The sequence below is a fragment of the Oryza sativa genome, chromosome 9 (assembly GCF_034140825.1).
Source record: "Oryza sativa Japonica Group chromosome 9, ASM3414082v1".
NCBI classification, from domain to species: domain Eukaryota; kingdom Viridiplantae; phylum Streptophyta; class Magnoliopsida; order Poales; family Poaceae; genus Oryza; species Oryza sativa.
Window position 1 is genome coordinate 9,627,593 of NC_089043.1, and position 18,820 is coordinate 9,646,412.

The following is an 18,820-nucleotide window of genomic DNA, read 5'->3' on the forward strand; positions in this document are numbered from 1 at the left end:
CTGTGTCTGTGCTGTTGTTTCCTTTTGAAGAATCTTGACTTGAAATAGGTCACTCGTGCTCAATCCTGCCCTCGGGGGCTCGGGCCGGCTAAAATCGCCAAAAAGGGGCCCAGAACCGAGCCGTGCCCCGGGACGTGGTGAACTCCGGGGGGGAATCGGCAAAAACCCACAATCGGGTCACCCATAACCCTTGGTCACCACGCTCCCGGCCTGGCCAGTCTCGACACGTGGATCTCCCCAGGCACTAGCCCCGACCCGAGCCATTTGAGGACTAGGACCTGGGCACGAGCCCTTGTTCAAGCTAAGACGCAAAAGGACCATGGCACAGATCATCCTCGTTCTCATACACACAGCAAAATGAAATTGACACAGAAATTTCTTTATTTTGATTGCAGATTAAGTTAATCTATACAAGAAAGAGGCCCGAAGGCCTCAGAAGAAAGAAAAGAAGAAAAAACTATTTAAAGATTGGCGGGGGCCTGGGGGCTCACTCCGATGCACCCGGGTCGCCAGCCTCGTCGCCACTGTCGCCCACACCGCCGTTATCGCCCTCCTCGTCGGAGTTGGGGGTGAACGCGAGCCGAGGGGCCGAACCCTCGAAGCTGTGGACGATATGGTCGGCGGCGTCCCGGACCTGCGCGCGCGCGCCGTCCTCGATCCCGGGAGGGAACTCGTCCAGCGCCGTCCAAGGGGAGAAGTCGGGATCCCTGGCCTGATAACTCGCTAGAACGAGCTCCACCGCTCCTCGGGCGAGGTCCCTCGAGGATGACTTAATCGTCCTCTCGAGCTCCTCAGGGAGCCGCTGGAGAGTCCCGGCCATCTCCGAGAGGCGCTGGGCGAGGCCCCCCTGGTTGGCGGCGTACTTCACAGTCCGCCCACCCCAGAGGCCCGCCTGCCGCCTGGCGCGGTCCAGACGGGACACGACGTCGCGAAGCATGCTAGGCCCTATCTCGCCTGTCAGGCGAAGGGCCTCGACCTCCCCCATGGACGAATTCAGCGCGCCCTGCAGATCCGCGATGGTGTGTTCGGCAGCTGCGAGGCGGGCGGCTAAGTCGCTGTCGCCCGTAACCGCCCCACCGCTACGCGCCCTTGCATCCAGCTCCTTTGCCTGCGCCTCGAGTTCAGCGGCCCGCTGGTTCAGTGCGGCCCTCTTGGCGCGGGTACCTTCCAGATTGCGGCGCGCTTGGTCCTCTAGCGCAGCCTCACGGAGGGACGCGCTCTCCGCCAACCTTTGCGCCGCGGCCTCGGCCTCCTCGAGGGCTCGCTCCCGCTCGGTGAGCGCATCTTCGCGGAGGCGGAGTGCGGACTCCTCTTCGGCACAGGCGGCTTCGTGCGCCGCCAGTGTGACCTCCCAAATGGCAACGGCGGCCTCGCGGTCCGCCAGATCCTTCACCATGACGCAGGAACGCTCTTCCAGCGCCATGGCACGGGCCTCGAGGGTTTCTTCACGCTGCCGGGACGCCGCCTCGCTCTCCGCCACCCGCCGTTCTCGGGCAGCGGCAGCGTCAAGGACCCCCCGGGCGGCGTCGAGCTTCTTCCCTAGCTCCGCCTCCCAGTTCCCGTGTTGAAGGCGGAGGTTGTCCTGCACCTCGTTCATCACGGTGGTGGCGATGAGGGCAGCCTCCCGTTCCTCCTCCACCTCCCTGGCGATCTCCTCCAGCACCTTCTTACGGGCCTCGAGCTCTGAGGCATGCCGGCGGTGTGCCTTGCGGCCCACCTCCACCATGGCCTCCACCGAGCGACGCCCCTCTTCGACACGCGCCCATGCGGCGTCGAGCTCCACCCGCTCTGCTTGCAAGGCCTCCATCTGGGCACTTAACCCGTCCAACACCGTGGTGTTTGCGACGGCCAAGGCTTGCAGAAGGGGCTCTGCGCTCAGCGGGGCAACGGAAGGCATGGGGGAGAACCGCCTCGGTGAGGATGCCGCGCGGCTTGGCCCGCCGATGGACGTGCCGGACTCGGGGACGTCCCCCGGACCTGGCTTGTCCTAAGTGTCGCCCGAGGGAGTGGGCCCAAGCGATGCGCCCGCGGCCTCGTCGCGAGCTGCCGCGGAAGTCGTCGCCGCCTCGGCCTGGCGAAGTCTGGCCTCCTCCCGAGCGGCTTCTTCAGCCTGGCGAGTTCGGACGGCCACCTGGGCAGCTTCCTCGGCTTCCCGAAGGCGATTCGCGGCTTCTTGCCGGTCAGTTTCGCGGGTTGCCTCGGAGGTTGTCGTCGCCTCGGCCTGGCGGAGTCTGGCCTCCTCCCGAGCGGCTTCGTCAGCCTGGCGAGCCCGGGCGGCCTCCTCGGCTTCCCGAAGACGATCCGCGGCTTCTCGCCGGTCAGATTCCCGCCTCCGGGCCTCCGCGGTCGCCGTATCCTCGGCCTCAGATTGGCCGGACTTGGAATGACGGGAGGGACGCGACGAGATCTCGCTGAAGCAGAAGAAAGACCAGAAAACAAACAAGATGGGTGAGTAAAAACTCGCGTTGGGAGAATGAATACAGCCACAATGGGCGTGGGACGAACCTGTGAGGGGGTCGGTTAAACGACCACCTTGGAGGGGAAATAAGGTTTCCCCGGGATGGTTCTGTCCACCCCATCTTGCGGAGCCGCTTCTTCTTCCGCTCCCCCTCGGGCTGCGGCGTCGGCGCGGCCCCCTCCGGGCGCCTGCTGCTGACACGCGCTGCCCCGCCCCCTCGGGGAGGAGATGGGGAGGAGGTACCCTCTTGCTTCCTCTTCCCTCGGGCGTCGGCAGGGCGGCTGTCCCCCGAGCCCTCGTCACGGGGCCCGGAAGCACGACCCCCTCCTGGAGTAGATTGTTCGCCCCTGCGACTCCCGCCCGCGCCGTCATGGCCTCGAGAAGCTCGCTCCTCTGAGGCCCCGACCGTCATCATGATGGTCAGGATGTTGACGCGATCTGGATCGCTGCAGAGGGGGAGGACTCCTTGGGGGATGAGGGATGCCTCCACGGAGCTGAGATTCAGCACCCGTTGGATCATTACCTTGAAGTCTTCAGGGACCCAGTCCCATTTGACCCCCCGGTGGGTCCTCATACAGTCCTCGGACCCGGTGTACTCCCAGGCGCCCCGGGCGCGCCGCTGGAGTGGCGCGATCCGGCGACGAAGGTAGTCACCGTACACCATGGCCCCTGTGAGCCCCTGGGATCGCAAGCCCGCCAGGCGGTCGAGGACAGCGTCGTAGCCGTCTCCCAGATCTACCGGCACCCGCCAGCTGGAGGCCTGCACCGGGGGCTGGCTCGGAAGTCAGAGGCGCGCTTCGTCGGCGAGGGGGGTGTAGAACCAGTCGCTCTTCCAGTCATCCCACTTCTTGCGGAGGACGCAGGGAATGTAGCGGTTCAACACCGGCCCCCGCGGCTGGAAGTAGCAGCCACCGACTATCGACGGCGGCGACACCGGCTGAACGGTGAAGAACCACCGGAACAGCCGGAGAGATGGGCGCACCCCGATGAACATCTCGCACAGGTGCGCGAAGATGGCCAATGTCATTACCGCGTTGGGGGTGAGGTGCGCCATCTGGAGATCGTAAAACTCCAGAACATCCATGAAGAAAGAAGAAAATGGCGGAACCAGCCCTGCCATTGCGAAAGGGAGGAAGAAAACGGACCGCCCCGGGTAGTGTGGCGCCGGGCGTCCCTCACCCAGCGCGACCACCTCCTGGCCGGTGGCAGATTCCGGCATGAAGCGGCGCGGCAGCCCGGCCTGCCTCTCGCTCACGATGCGGGAAGGCGGCAGCACGCTACCGTCAAGCGGAACGGAGCCCCGTGCCATGACGCCGGAAGAAGATATGTTTGAGAGCGAGCGCGTGTGGTGAGGGAAGGGCACGGGAAAGAAGGAGTTAGGGCGCAAGCGGCGAAGACAAGGGGAATAATGGCGAGAGGAAGGAAGCAAATCTCTTCCTCGGCGTCTTTATACCCTTGCCAAACGCTGTGCCCGGCTCCTCGCTTCTCGCGCCCACTATCTCGCCCCCTCGTTTCTCGCGCCCACGCTTCCACTAATCCCATTCGCCCGTTTGCGGCGCATGAGGTGGATATGCGGCTGTGGCAGTCGAGATGGAACATATCGTGCGCGCGTTAATTACGCTCGCCGACCGAAGCGCCATCACCATATCTCCAGGCAAAACGAACCGGCTCGTCCCGATTCGTGTGCTACTCAAGTAATGTGGCAGTCTTGAAGAGACCGCTCATTACTGACAGTCGAGTTACCATTGCCGATGTACGTGATTTGCGACCGCTGGGTTTCTGCCCAACAGTAGAAACCGGCCCCACCTGTCACCAGGCCATAGGAGTGGCGTCATGCCCGACCGTTTCCCTCGAGGGGGGCGATCGCCCTGGCATAACGCCGGGGGCTACTGTCGGTGACATGGGACCGGGAGTATCATGACTAGAGGCTTGAGGCAGACACGATCACCCACGTGGCCTAACCCCCTCGGGGAGGGGGGCCCGAGATTGATGTGGCCGCCCTTCTCTTTGTCTCCCCGAGGGGTCGGACCGCTCCCGTTTCGGCCCCGAGGGCCGAGGCGCCCCGACCCCTTGTGGGTTTTACGCCGCGTGTATGGGTTAGGTGAGCACAGCGGGGCTCACCTAACCGCATTTATTGCGTTTTGGACGAGCGCGTCACGCCGCATGTAACGCAGTGCAGCGCGCTCGTTTATCCGGTCTGTGACCGGTCACAGACCGGTCAGATTGCGGGTTAGGTGACAACAGGCGATCTGACACACGCCTCGCCCCATCCCGTCAGGATGAGAGCCTCTAGGCACTCGTCCCTAGCCGGAGCCAGCGTGCTAGCTCCTGGAGATGGCACGTTGGTCCCGGTCAGATATATACCAGGCTTCATCCCAACCATTGCAAGAAAGACATTGTATGAAGAAGGGCAGACATGCAGTTTGCTAAGCTGACGCGTGGAGGACAAAAATGACTGGTTTGTCACCGATCTGACACTGGTCATGTCATCGGTAGACAACCGCGTTCCCACGTTGAACCTGCTTCCGGCGGAGTGGAGGTAGGTATGGGCCGTCCCATCAGAAGGTCATTCGGACAGCAGCCATTGCAAGTCTCCGCCCATTTATGAAGGGATGACAGGGTGATCCCCGAGGTCAGACGAGTGAGGACGCGTGGCCACACTCAAAAACAAGCTTCCAAGAGAAGGCGAGCCAAGTTTTAGTAAAGATAGGATGGGTCCCCACCCAAAAGAAAAAGAGGTAGAATTGGTGCATGTGGTATCCCCTTGAGATATAAAAGGAGGACCCTGCCCACTTAGGAGGGGGCCCGGAGGAGGAGATCCCCCGGAACTTGGAAAGATCCACGAGAGGAAAAAAAGGAGGAAGAGGGTTTCGAGAGTGGAAGCTCTCTTGCTCTCCGGCTCTTTGTAGCTTCTTCATACACAGATCCACCAGAACACAGGAGTAGGGTATTACGCTTCTCAGCGGCCCGAACCTGTCTACATCGCCTGTGTCTTGCGTGTCTCTTTGCTCGCGAACGTTCCACAGACTGAGAGCTTAGAACTTCACCTAGCGTCCCCGGCCGAACCGACAAAGAGGGGCCTGCGCGGTCTCCCGGTGAGGAGCCTCACGCTCCGTCAGGGGTGATCGTCTTGGATGGTTTGAAAGGGGCGGGAATATCCAAAGGGACCTCCCAGTGCACCTGCGCGCAATCCCGCAAGAATGGAGGTCATCACAAGAATAGAAGTGGAATATCTATTCTCTATAGACCTCCAGAGCGCAAAAAAAAACTATATAACTTGGGCCATGTAGTTTGTTTGTTTTCGTATTCGCTACAGTAGCCCTGCTTTTTTTCGCCTCGGATGGGGTTTTTCTCAAAAATATTGTTGTCGATTTTGTAAAAAAATGACTAAAATAATGGACAGCCATACCACCGTAGTAAATGGAATATCAAGTATTTCCTTCGTCCCAAAATGGCCTCAAAATATAAGGTATTTTCTTGTATTTTGGGACCGAAGGAGGAGTACAACGGACAATATGGATTATCGGCATGTTTGGGGAGCTTAAGATTCTGAGAAGCAGCTGGTTGGTAACCAGCTTCTGAGAATCTGGAAAAGCTGGGTTTCCCAGCTTCCGGCTTCTAGTCCATTTTCTAGATTCTACAATTACAGTTTATCAGAATCTGGACCAAAAGCTAGACTGTTTGGGAGAGCTTCTGATTCAGCTGCAGTAGCTAGAAGCTCCCCAAACAGGCGCAACAAACTCCCACCACCAAAATGAAGGTTAGCACAGATTAAAATGAAGGTTAGCAACAAACTCTCACCACCAGTTATCCATTTTGCATTTGAGGATTTAATCCAGGTTTTCAGCTTTTTGCTTCAGTTATCTGCAACCAGGTATTGATTCAGAGCTGAACAAGTTCATTTCTTCATAATCCAGCTTGGCTACTGCAAGTTGTATTCATGTTCCACAGGTTGAAAGTTACTTCCAGCTTCAAATTTGTCAGGTAATCAAATATGTGCACAGCAAGCTATCTTTAGGAACAACCACAAATGCGACGTAAGCCCTGATAGACTATATATCATATTAAGCTCTAACAGAGTAACATCTACACAGCCAGACAGCCAGCATTGAACAAGGATGTAAGCAGTGGAGTTGTAATGTAACACCCATACTGTCTATTGTACTTGTACATACGATATTCCACTAAATCTTGCATGGACTACAAACATCCCGTTAATATTACATGAAGTAGAAACAATGGCAGGAGCCCTGCCTATGCATTCAGGAAGAAATAGTAGCAGTACAATGGAGAAACCCAAGGCATCAGGTAAGGCCAAACTGACAACAAGCAACCAGGATTGCAGCAAATGAATAAAATCAATAAATACCTAAACCTCAACGTAGAATCAAATTATGAGATGAACTCTAAAGCCCCTCCTGGTTTCGGTTTGGTACACCGTAGTACTATTGCTAATAAAATCCCCTCAATCAAACAGATAATTTCTATGCTTACAACCATTCCAACAGATAAAGACTGCGTCAAAATCTTGCTTCCAACATTGAAACAGAATAATCAGACTTTCATCCATCACACCAAGAGGGACTGCAATTGAAATAAGAAACTGCAAACTAGCCGTAAGCAAGAGAAGCCTGACTGATACGCTAATTTATGTTGACAGGCTACAATATCAAGTAACCAGCGATGGTTATAATGGGATCCATCAGCTAGTCAGAGTGCGATATATGTACCTCACAACCTTATGAACATTTATCATCAGTATGTCTAAGTTACTCTTATTAATGTTTACTACCTAGTGCAACTGCAAGTACAGGCTATGCTGCTCCAACCAAACTTGTGAAGTTTTATCTCAGCAAATAATTTGATCATGTTAACAGTGGAACATAGATGATAGAAAAGTTTGTCATAATCTGGAGTAATAAAAGACAAATTATTAGAGTAGAAACTTCAAGAATTATTCCTTGCACTAGATTACGGGGCATGACTGTACGACTCCAGCCTCCTCACTTGTTGGACAGTATAAATGGTTAGGCGTATTTTATTGTTGCGGTATAAATAAGTGACTTTGAACCTCACAGATAAGGACGAATGATACTATATTTAGCAAATAAATTAAATTTGTTCTCTAACACATGCACCAATAAAAAAATATTGACAATGGAGAATGAGAAAACTTTAAAATTTGAATACAAAATTTACTGTAAACAAAGGATATTTGAGAGAACATTATCAGTGGAGACATCCAAGCTTTGCATAGAACTGTTTCCATACAAGCATTCCAACATGGTTTAACTTATGCACAACATAGAATTTGCAGCATACAGAAAACTATATATTACATAAGGAATTAAGCATTCCAGGTAGCTGTGAACTCCAATATATCTACATTGTATCCTGTCAGCTCCTGGCATTCAAATATTCAAAACTCATACAGTGAAAACTAATGGCCATATATGCTGTAAATATGTAGATTCAGTATGCAAAACTATACTTTTTTGTGGTAGAAATTCCTGCTTTAATCTCCAGATTGCAAAGAAAAACATCAAAACAGTAAGGTGTGCAGTGAATATGTGCCCAACAGAATTTCATGAATAGAGAACTTTTAATGACACTTCATTTAATAAAAAAAGCAAGCAACCAGTCATGCATTTGAAATCTACATGAAGAATTCAAGCCCATTTTGTAACATTGAGATGCTATGACCTATGACCTATGTGCATCGAATTCATACTCTAAACAATGACACATGCATGATGATTTCTCAGCTGGGACCAGCATTAATAGGGTAGATTAGTTGAGTTTGCTGGAAGGTAGTAACAGCCTAATCACTTTCTGTTTTTTGCTAATAGAACATGCAAGATTGATCAGTGAGCCATACATATTAACTCAATAAAACAAGTCGTTCCTTCTTATTCTGGCATGACAAAATTCATGTGTATCTCTGCCATAATATTAAGGCACTAATTATTGCAGTAAAAAGACAAAATTATCAGAACTGAGAAGCTTTGATCTTTCAAAATCTACAGTATGTATCCAAAACTAAACCTTACAAAGATAACATGACCAAAAATGCATCTATGGCGTCTCTGTTAACTGTATATGCAGTCGTGCAGATACCTAGACTTCTGATGGTGTCTTTGCATCAATGGAGAGCGCATGCAACCCATTCTTGAGCTCATCTTGCAGAAGATCATACACAGCCCTGTGCCTCTTGAGCAGGCTCTTCCCCTGAAACGCCTCTGAGACCACCCGAACATTAAAATGCGTCTCGCCATTGCTTCCTGACACCCCAGCATGACCCTTATGGAGGTGCGATATGTCCTCGATCTGGAGCTGCACCGGCGAAAGCCCGCGCTCAAGGCTCTCCTTTATCCTCTCCTGCCTCCCACCCCCCAAACCACCATTCCCTTCCATCACATCAGCTGGCATTTCCTCCAATTGTTCCTCCTGTGGGCTATGCACCTCTGAACCCTCTTCTTCTCGCGCACCGAAAGCCGCAAACTCGGGTTCCTTCTCCTTCGCAGCAGGCCGTTCAGCGACCTCTTGGACCACTTCTTGGCTGCCAATTTCCTCAGTGGTTACCTCACCGGTGGCAACCTCCAGGGCCTTGCGCTTCATGAGGCTGAGCATGTTGAGCAGGCCGCTGTTCCTGGACGGCGAGAGGCTCTGCCTGATCCCAAGCAGCTCGATGAACTCGACGGGCACCATGGCGACATCCCGCGCCGGCGCGCCGGAGAGGCCGAGCACGAGCAGCGCGGCGAGGCCCTTGGTGAGCTGCGCGTCGGAGTCGGCCTGGAAGCTGACCCTGCCCGGCGCGCCGCCCTCCTCCGGCGCAGCGTGGACCCAGACCTGGGAGACGCATCCCCGGACGCGGTTGGCGTCGGTCTTGAGCGCCGGGTCCATGGGCGGCAGCCGCGCGGCGTAGGCGAGGAGCTGCTTGTACCGTGTGCGCGGGTCCGGCACGGACTGGAAGAGCGCCACGATGTCGCGCAGCGCCGGGGGAAGCTGCGCCGGATCGACCCCGGAGCCCGAGGCGGCGGCGGCGGCGGCGGCGGCGGAGGGGGACGGGGTCGGCGACGCGCTGGACCTGGCGACGAGGCGCTGGAAGGAGACCGGGGCGCAGAGGGTGAGGAGGTGGGGCTTGGAGAGGAGGGGCTTGGGGGGCTTGGTGAGGAGGCGAAGGGACGCCGACGACGAGGTGGCGGCGGCGGACGCCATGGATGGAGGAGAGGGTGGCTTCCCGGGTTTGGAGGTCAGGCCTGGGCGGCGGTGAGGGCGCCGCGGCGAGGCGGCGGGGGCAACGGGAAGGCGAGCGTTCAGGATGCGGCTGCCGGATCGCCGGAGAAGGCGGCGGCGGCGGATCGGGAGACACCGAGGAGGCTCCTCGAGTGGTGGTGGCAGAGGAAGAGGGTAGGGAGGGATAAGGTGTTCTTTTTTCTCTTCTTCGCACGAATCTTAAGGCGATCTAGACCGTTGATAAGTCGACGGAGTAGGAGTATTTCGCTTGGAGACGGCGTCTCTGCTGTGGCAAAGGTTGGAGAATGTTCATTCATTTCTTTTTTTTAAGGTCATGCATGTGTTACTGGTATAAAAATTTGAGATGTTTTTCTGGTACTTTGATACATATCTTTACTTTATAAGAATTTGAGATGTTTTTCTGGTACTTTGGTATATCATCCGTGTATGAGTCGGTTTTTAAGTTCGTTCGATTTTAAATACATATATGTATTTGAGTCGGATTTTAAGTTTGTTCGTTTTTTAAAATACAGAAGTAGTCGTATAAGAAATCTCTTTAAAAAAACATACAGGCTAACTTGAGATAATCGGACTACTAATTGCAGCTCATGAATTTTAAGAAAAACAATATATCCAAGCAAATTCTCACAGTGAATTTCACCTTAATTAAACCGTATAACAATAACAAAATTAAAATAGTGTTCACCCATTACAACGCACAGACAATTTATCTAGTTTATTATAAAAGTTTAGATACAAAAGGCACATGATAAAACACAACAACGGGAAGAACATCCAATTTGTAGAAAGGCCCCTCAGTAACGGCCAAATTGAGCATACATCGAAAATTTGTAGAAAAGAACTTGAAAAGAACGGGGCAAAAGCAATTGGGTCCTTTGTCTGCTTCTTCCACGGGAGCGGCGATTTGGCCTGTGCTAACGGCGACGGTGAAGAGGAAAACATGGCAAAAGATAGCCAAGGAGCGAATCCAGTTGAGGCCTCTACTATGGTGGTTGAAGCTACCTTGGCCAAAGAAACAAATCACAGCTGCCCCTTACAAATCTGACACCGAAACCCAAGGAGAAGAACACCGCCCTTATGTGAGTGGTTACCGAAAAGAAGTGAACGGCCGGCGCAACCTCTTCTCAAAAGAAATTGGAGAACTTTAAGTTGCAGACACCGAAAAGTAGTATGGCGCGTGGGACTAACCCGGTGAACATCAACCGGACCGCATATGCCAAAAGCAAGGAGTAGCAAGTGCTTCCATCGCCGGAGAACTCTAAGATGGAGACGGAGGAGGAATACGCCACCACCTCCTTCGATCTGCACAACAAAGAAAAAAGAGAGGACCAACAACGGGATTTACCTGACTATGAGATAAACCCGACCATCCTCTAGACCAATGGCCACCACAGACGGAGAGGAGAGGGAATCCAACGAGGAGAAAAAGGACGCCTAGGTGTCGCCTGAGACAATATTCATTCATTTCGGATGGATGGTTTCACCTCTAAGCTCTGGGCCCATATCTAGCCCGACACGTAAAACGAAGCTCGTATTATTGCATGATTAATTAAGTATTAACTAATTTTTTTTAAAAAATAGATTAATATGATTTTTTAAAATAACTTTTATATAGAAAATGAGGGAAAGAACATAGCTTTAGTATAGTTAATATCAATTCTCTGCATTGTGGTTGAGCCACAACACCAATAAAATAACAGCCGTCCGATCATAAAAAAGGATCTGATCCAAGATGGTTGGACACATGCACCCAGGAGGGCCCAAAATCCAAAAGCCCAATAGACACCGTAGCATCAATGCAAAATACGCTTCCACCTCCCTCACCTCCCCACGAGGCCACGGCAGAATGGCTGCTGCTTCTCCCCGCAACGTGTCTCTCCGGCTCCCCTCGCCAGATCCCCCACCCTCGGCTCTTCCTCCCGGTGATGGAGAGGCGCACCTCCAGCTCCCGGGAAGCACGACCAGCACCGTTAGCTTCTCCCCTCTCCCGCCGCTTCCCCTCCCCGCCTCCCCCATCCCCTTTCTGTTGATTGCTACCGATAGGAAGCACATCCGCCACATCGGGTCCAATGGATAACGCATTATTGGTGAATAATTCACTGTGAATATAATCTAGTATTGAATTTCCCCATTTTCAGACTCAGATTCTCCGATTCTTTTGTACCAAACTATCAATGCTCATCTACTTCGGCATCACCCCTCCTCCCTCTTGCTCTGACTCTAATGTTATTAATTCTGCTTTAATTTCACCTGTCAGCTGATGCCATTTTTTTTATATATGCTTATTTAGTTTGTTTATGCTCTTATGTTAGTAGCTGAGTGGCCTGATAAAATTATTATTATTTCTACGCAGGTACTTTGATCTGCAAATTTATTTGTTTCAACCTTACCGATGCAAGTTTTCTGTCTGGCGTACAAGTATTGAGAGATTGGTTGTTACATGCTTGGCGAAATTTTAGATGAAACATATATCGGCCTTCATCAGAGATAAGTATTCATGCTCCTTTCTATTTTTAGAATCTTTTAGACCAAGCTGCCGGTATTACATACTCACCCATCCCATTTTAAGTGCAACTATAAATTTTCGTACTTAACTTTGATCATCCGTCTTATTTGAAATTTTTTTTATAATTAGTATTTTTTATTGTTATGAGATAATAAAACATAAATATTACTTTACTCGTGACTTATGTTTTTAAATTTTTTCAAAAAATATTCAAATAAGATGGACGATGAAAGTTGGGCGTAAAAAACTATAGTTGTACTTGAAATGGGACGGAGGGAGTAGTGAAAAATCAGTTTTCTGTAAATTGGTTACTTCCAGTGGCGGAAGGGTAGGGCAGCTAGGGCTGCTGCCCTACTCCTAAACCTAAATATCCATTAAAATTTACATTTTAAAACCTTAAAATTAAAACATGGAAGATAAAGGTAATTACGTAAATTATACAAGTTGAGCCCTAGGCTACGTCACTGGTCACTTCTATTTCAAATTCAGCTTATACACGTGTTAGTGCGTGCATTGCCTACTGTTTAGCATTCCATCAAACAACCATTCAGTACTTAAACCATGCTCTGACCATCCACTCTGGCATGGTGTCGAAACAAGATTTCGGCAATAATAAAAGGGGTGGCTATCAAGCTAGGAAAGTGGATGGGTTTGGAGACAAGGAATTTTATACAGGTTCAGACCTTCTTATTCAAGAAGTAATACCCTACTCCTGTCCGGAGATGATTCCGCCGAGTGTGTTATTGATTGTATGATTGGGAGAAAAAGAATCGTCCTGAGAGGAACCCGGACCCCTCCTTATATAGGGGAAGGGATCCGTATTACAAAATACAGTCCATATCCTAACGGAACATGGGATTACAGATAAAATACAATCATAACCGACTAGGATCCCGGGTATTTTCTTGTCATACAAGTTTAGAATCTAACCCGAGTCCTCATAAAGATATTCTATCTATATTTGGTACCATATATCCAGCTGGAATGTAACCGCCATGTAGATATGGGGTAACCATAATCTCCACAGTAGCCTCCGAGACCTTCACAGTTGACCAAAATAGTCTTCTCGAAACAAAAAACAATAATCCGAGTGCTTCAATTCAACTTGCTTCGGCTTGCCGAGTGCTAAAAGACTGTGAAGGGCGAAAATAAAACATGGTGCATCGAGTAGATGCACCTAATTAGGTGTAGCCCCCGACTATGTGATTAGTTAAAAAACTAAACATATAGTCAAGGACCGGGTGATTTTATTTCGAAGCATGCATGGTACTCAATAAAATACCCAGCCGACTGCTTCTCACTTGAATATATCAAGGATAAAAAATATGAAAAGGGCCGAATGATAAACACTCAAAAGGTCCAAAAATAGATATATTTGGTAGGAATCCGAGTAAGAAACTCTTAAAATGATCTACCAAATATGATAAAGATCATGGTAATTAAGAAGTTCATTAGCTTAGGCTATAACCCTTACCATAATCAAAATAAGCATATAACATGCTAGGAGAATGACTACTAATAAACCAGTCATCTCAAATTAACCCAACATCTTTTGTAGCCTAAAAAAGCTTACAAAAATGGTATAACACCTTTCTGTCGGGCACCTTCTCATGTGAATCATAATAATTCCAAAGAATTATTGAATCGCGTTAAAAAGGATTTTAACAGCATCGGACCGCATCATTGTGAGCACATATTGCCAAAGCAAAAAGCGCCTAAGTTCCTAAGGATCACAACGGGCCACGCTGAAAACATAATTGGGCTGAAGTACTGTACAGGCCCAGGCCCATTAGTACTCCCGATACCCTAAAGACACCGAAGTCCAAACGTCGTTTCGTCTTCCCCACCGAGACTCTCGCCATTCCCCATTCCGTGCTACAGTACAGAACCGCACCGACGAAGCTAGGGTTTATCAATCTGCTCCAACCCTCAAAAACTTCACGAAATTTCTCCCCGCGTCCACCACTCCGATTCCCATTCCTCTCCAGCCATATCTCGGACCAAATCAAACCATCCAGTTCACATTCATGGCAGAAGAAAGAGAAAGCTTCGAGAGTCAGTGGGCGCCCTCCGATGTGACAGAAGATAACCTGAAGGAGATGGTGGCGCACGGCGTTCTCCCAGCGAAGGAGATTATCGGGTGGCGACCGGCGTTCTGCGAAGCATTCCCGACCCCCGACACACACGAAATCGTGGTATTCGCTCATTTCTTCTATGGCGGATTTTCTCTTTCAACCTCTAGATTCTTCCGGGGGATTCTGAACTTCTACGGGATTAGCTTGCATCACTTGAATCCAAACTCTATAGTGCATATTGCCAATTTTATCCATGCCTGCGAAGCTTTTCTGGGCATTAGGCCTCATTTCGCCTTGTTCCGCCGCATCTTCTTCCTCAAGCCCCAGCCAAACAAAAGCAAACCATGCGTTGTTGGGGGAGCTGGTTTCCAACTCAGAGGAACCTTGAGCCAAAAATATTTCTCCATGCCCTTCAAAACCTCAAAGAAAGGCTGGCATGCAAACTGGTTCTATGTTCAAAATCCTGAGCCCGCACTCCCCGAGTACTGCTGTCTTCCTCCGGTTTACCAGGACACATGGAACTCATTGCCTATGGGAGATGAAGCTGCTCAGGCAATGGAATTGATGGAACGCATGCTAAAACTGAAGGAACAAGGTTTGCAGGGAGAACAGATCACTCGGCACTTCATCAAAAGTCGATTAGCTCCAATCAAAGAGAGGTCCCGCACAGCTTTTGAGTTTGATGGCAAGCATGATCCAAATCGGGAAAATCCAGATTCTCTCGACTTTAAGGTCATGAAAGAAAGAATGTACAAGATCTTCTCAAACGCTATTGTTGTCAGCTATTCACATCTGCTGCCCGTTGTGCCATTCAACGCATTCAACCCTCCTCCACCGGTATGCACTCAAACATTTCAACCTTCCTCAAAAGTATGCTTTTACCCTCTGTTAAGCTAATTGAAAGTTTGAAATATCATGCCCAGGAATTTGCTTTGATGAAATCGGATCCTCCAATTGCTCAACGCCGATCACCTCGCCAGCAAACTGGTCAGGCGAGTGGAGGACCAAAAATTCGATCTAACGCTCGACCAAGTGCTTCCGATCCAGTCGGCCAGTCAGATGCTCGCAAGAGGAAGCTGGTTCTAAGCGACGAGGAAGGCGATGATACCGGAAGGCTCGGAGAAAAAGGAGCGACCGGAAAATCCCCAAAGCCAACTAATCCGAAGAAGAAAACCTCCAGTCGTCCTTTGCCAAAAATCAGAAAGTCTTCCAGGTACAAACCATTTGGCCATCTTCCTTGTCTTGCAGCTTACCCACTGTTGAAATAATACTAACAGCATAACTCAAACTCGTAGGAAGCCGTCTGACATAGATCCTTCCGAAAAGGACCCCGAGCTGGCTGACATAGAGGCAAACCCTTCAAAAGAAACCGGGCCAACTGCAGAAGATCGTCCGAGTGACAAACAACCGGCAACCGACAATGTAGAACCTAGCAACGAGCCCCCGACTGGGAACCAGTCGGCCGAAGCTGAAGTCGGTGCTAACCAGGAGCCCCCGACTGGAAACCAGTCGGATGCAGGGCCAAGCCAAAAGATTCCCGAGATTGAAGCTCAAACGAACAGTCCTCTCGGGAAGGATGCTGACAATTAATCAGAAACCAGATCTCCTGTGAAGGCACCAAAGTCCACTCGTCCCCGACCGGGAATCATCACAGGTAGACATGCCATCTGAAATCATTTTGATCCAACAGACTTTATTTGGCTGCTTCATCTTCGTTCATGGATACACTAGGGCCAATAATTGGTGATGAAGAAGAGATCCTCCGGATACAAGCAGCTGAGGATTCACGCCTTCCGATTCTGGTCAAGTGGTGGGATGACAACATGCAGCCTCAAGGGATCGTGATAAATAAGCAAAAAGAGGATGAAGAGTTATGCCTACTGAAAAAGGCACTTGGTCAGGCAACCCGTATTGTAAATGTAAGCCCTCTGGTACCTGATGTCAACCATCTTGTTTGCCATTTAATTCATGCGCTATTTAAACTGTCTTGCAGAGGATTCATCTTAGGAACGAAGCCAAAACGGTAACCTTAGAGAGGTTAGTCCCTCATCTCGGGACCCTCGAAGCCACCAGGAATCAACTGCACGAAGCGAAAGAACTTGCCAGGAAGAATGAACATGATCTGAGGGATCGGATTGCTAATCTCCAGGAATCAAATTTTGAACTGAGTGGCTCATCAAAAGGTACGCACAAACTCTGCTCAACTGACTCATACTGTTATCTTTGCAATCTTGATTAACCGTAATCAATGTAGTGCAAGCTGCCAAGATATCTCCGTTGGAAAAGCAGATTCAAATTCTGGAAAATGACAAGGCAGAACTGGCAAAACAAAGAGACCTGGCTTTAAAGGAAGTTGAAGGTATCAACAATCAATACCTCAAAAGCCATTATCCTCCATATGCTGACTTATTAATGTGAATCTGTTGATGCAGACCGCAAGATCAAATCTCAAGCTCAATTCGATGTCCTGGTTGGCAAGATCAAAAAACTTGAAGGAGCCCGGGATGAGGTTGCTAACGCTGCTGCCCCAATTGTTCAAGCGATGTTTTTTAATAACAACGGCCTGAGTGCACTTGATGCTTCTGAAATTTTCGACAAGCTGAGAGTTGCTCCGGATACATATTTCAAGAACATCAAAGAAGCTGGAAGTATGGGAGCAAGTCTGGCGTTGGTGATGACCAAATCCCTTTATCCAAGAGTTGATATTGATGCCATTGATGGCTTTGCAGATAGGACGAGCGAAGAAGCTGCTCTTGACCTCATCAGTGATGCGCAGAAAGCGGCTGACAAAATTGCTGCTGATGTAGTTGAGAGATTCTAAGATGTCGACCTTCGGCCGACTGGGTCTGATAAGTCTGATGATGAAAAAACTGATACTGATTAATGTACCAATGACTTTGACGATTAATGATGATGGAGGCACAATTTGTACAATACTGATGAATTTATGCTGTGCTTAATATCTTAACTTAGTTCCTGATTTCTTAAAAGTTTTTTGTCAAACCTTGTTGAGCCTAAAACCCGCAAAAGTTGTTAAAAAACTTTCAGTCCTCATTGACTAAGCCAAGAAATCAAACAGGGCAATGATACATCAAGTAAGCAAATTGAATTGATAAAAATCACACTCCATTATTATTATAGTAGCCCCCTGACTAAAAACTTCAAGAAAAAACTTGAAGTTAGCAGTCAAAGAGGAAAGATACAAATGAAATGCCTAAGCATAAAATCGACGAAGGTGTTCAATATTCCAAGAATTGTTGATGAGAGTACCGTCTTCGCGCTTGAGTCGATAAGAACCCGGCCGAGTGACTTCAGCAATTATGAACGGTCCTTCCCATAAGGGAGATAATTTATGCCGATCCTGTGTTGTTTGAATTTTCCGCAGAACCAGGTCACCGACTAAAAAGGCTCGCGATCGAACATTCCGATTATGATAACGGCGCAACCCTTGCAAATATCGAGTCGACTGAATTAAAGCTGCTTCTCGGGCTTCTTCTAGTCGGTTGATGTCGTCTACTCGGCCCTCTTCATAGCCCTCCGCATTGAAGTTCCGAAATCGTAGTGATTCAAATTCCACTTCACTCGGCAACATTGCTTCTGCGCCATAAACCAAAAAGAACGGCGACTGGCCGGTAGCCCGACTAGGAGTAGTGCGTAAAGACCAAAGTACGGACGGCAGCTGATCTACCCACTTGACAGCATAGGGGCGTAGTCGGTCAAAAACTCATGCTTTGATCCCTTGCAGTATCATACCGTTAGCACGCTCGACTTGTCCGTTACTCATAGGGTGTGCCACGGAGGCGTAACAAATTTTAATGCTGAAGTCTTCACAGAAGTCTTTAAATGCTCCGCCAGTGAATTGAGTGCCATTATCAGTGATGATCCGATTAGGTACCCCAAACCGATGCACAATGTTGATGAAAAAATCTCTAGCTTTATCTGCTGTGATCGTAATGACCGGTTTAGCCTCAATCCACTTGGAGAATTTGTCGATAGCCACAAAGAGATGCGTGTAACCACCGACTGCCCTTTTAAATGGGCCGACCATGTCAAGCCCCTAGACCGTAAACGGCTAGGACAACGGGATGGTTTTGCAACTCTTGGGCTGCCAAATGAGTTTGTCTGGTAAAAAATTGACAACCTTCGCATGTCCGCACAATCTTGTCCGCATCGAACACAGCTGTAGGCGAGAAAAAACCTTGCCGGTAAGCTTTGCCGACAATGGTCCGTGCAGCAGCATGATTACCACAAATACCAGAATGTATATCCTTCAACAATTGTCTCCCTTCCTCCAAAGATACACAGCGCTGCAGTATTCCTGATGGACTTTTCTTATACAGTTCAGCTTCATGAATAATGTAAAGTCTGCTGCGCCTGGAAATCCGCTCGCCTTCATTTTTGTCTTGAGGGAGTTCTTGTTTGGTCAAAAATTTTATGAGGGGTTCTCTCCAGTCGGCTTCAATCATGCTTACGCCTTGAGTATCCATGGCTTCAATTGCTTCTTTTCTGGGCACGGTTGGTTCA

At 49.7% G+C, this 18,820-nt stretch overlaps 3 protein-coding genes across 6 annotated transcripts; 1 reads left to right on the forward strand and 2 right to left on the reverse strand.

The window, feature by feature from the left end:
• Nucleotides 1–487: 487 nt before the first annotated feature.
• On the reverse strand, nt 488–1,807 carry LOC136351765 (uncharacterized). Its single transcript, XM_066304061.1, has one exon. The coding sequence runs from the start codon at nt 1,805–1,807 to the stop codon at nt 488–490; it is 1,320 nt and encodes a 439-aa protein (XP_066160158.1).
• A 5,846-nt stretch (nt 1,808–7,653) lies between these two features.
• Nucleotides 7,654–9,857, reverse strand: LOC4346577 (sufE-like protein 1, chloroplastic/mitochondrial). Its single transcript, XM_015795835.3, has 2 exons — nt 8,576–9,857; nt 7,654–7,862 (listed from the first exon to the last, which is right to left on the reverse strand). Exon 1 carries the CDS (start codon nt 9,674–9,676, stop codon nt 8,576–8,578), a length of 1,101 nt encoding a protein of 366 aa, XP_015651321.1. The 5' UTR covers nt 9,677–9,857; the 3' UTR covers nt 7,654–7,862.
• Nucleotides 9,858–11,543: 1,686 nt separating this feature from the next.
• LOC107282086 (uncharacterized) lies at nt 11,544–17,230 on the forward strand. Of its 4 annotated transcripts, none has more exons than XM_026020512.2 (7): nt 12,069–15,133; nt 15,220–15,509; nt 15,592–15,950; nt 16,028–16,215; nt 16,290–16,479; nt 16,551–16,655; nt 16,729–17,230. In XM_026020512.2, the coding sequence occupies exons 4-7, from the start codon at nt 16,120–16,122 to the stop codon at nt 17,115–17,117; spliced, it is 780 nt and encodes a 259-aa protein (XP_025876297.1). In that variant the 5' UTR covers nt 12,069–15,133; nt 15,220–15,509; nt 15,592–15,950; nt 16,028–16,119; the 3' UTR covers nt 17,118–17,230. The 4 variants fall into 4 exon arrangements, 3 of the variants coding, with proteins under 3 accessions (XP_066160451.1, XP_025876297.1, XP_025876296.1); XR_010735167.1 differs by having other exon boundaries at nt 12,079–15,133; XM_066304354.1 differs by adding an exon at nt 11,544–11,684 and having other exon boundaries at nt 12,069–15,950.
• The last annotated feature ends 1,590 nt before the right edge of the window (nt 17,231–18,820 follow it).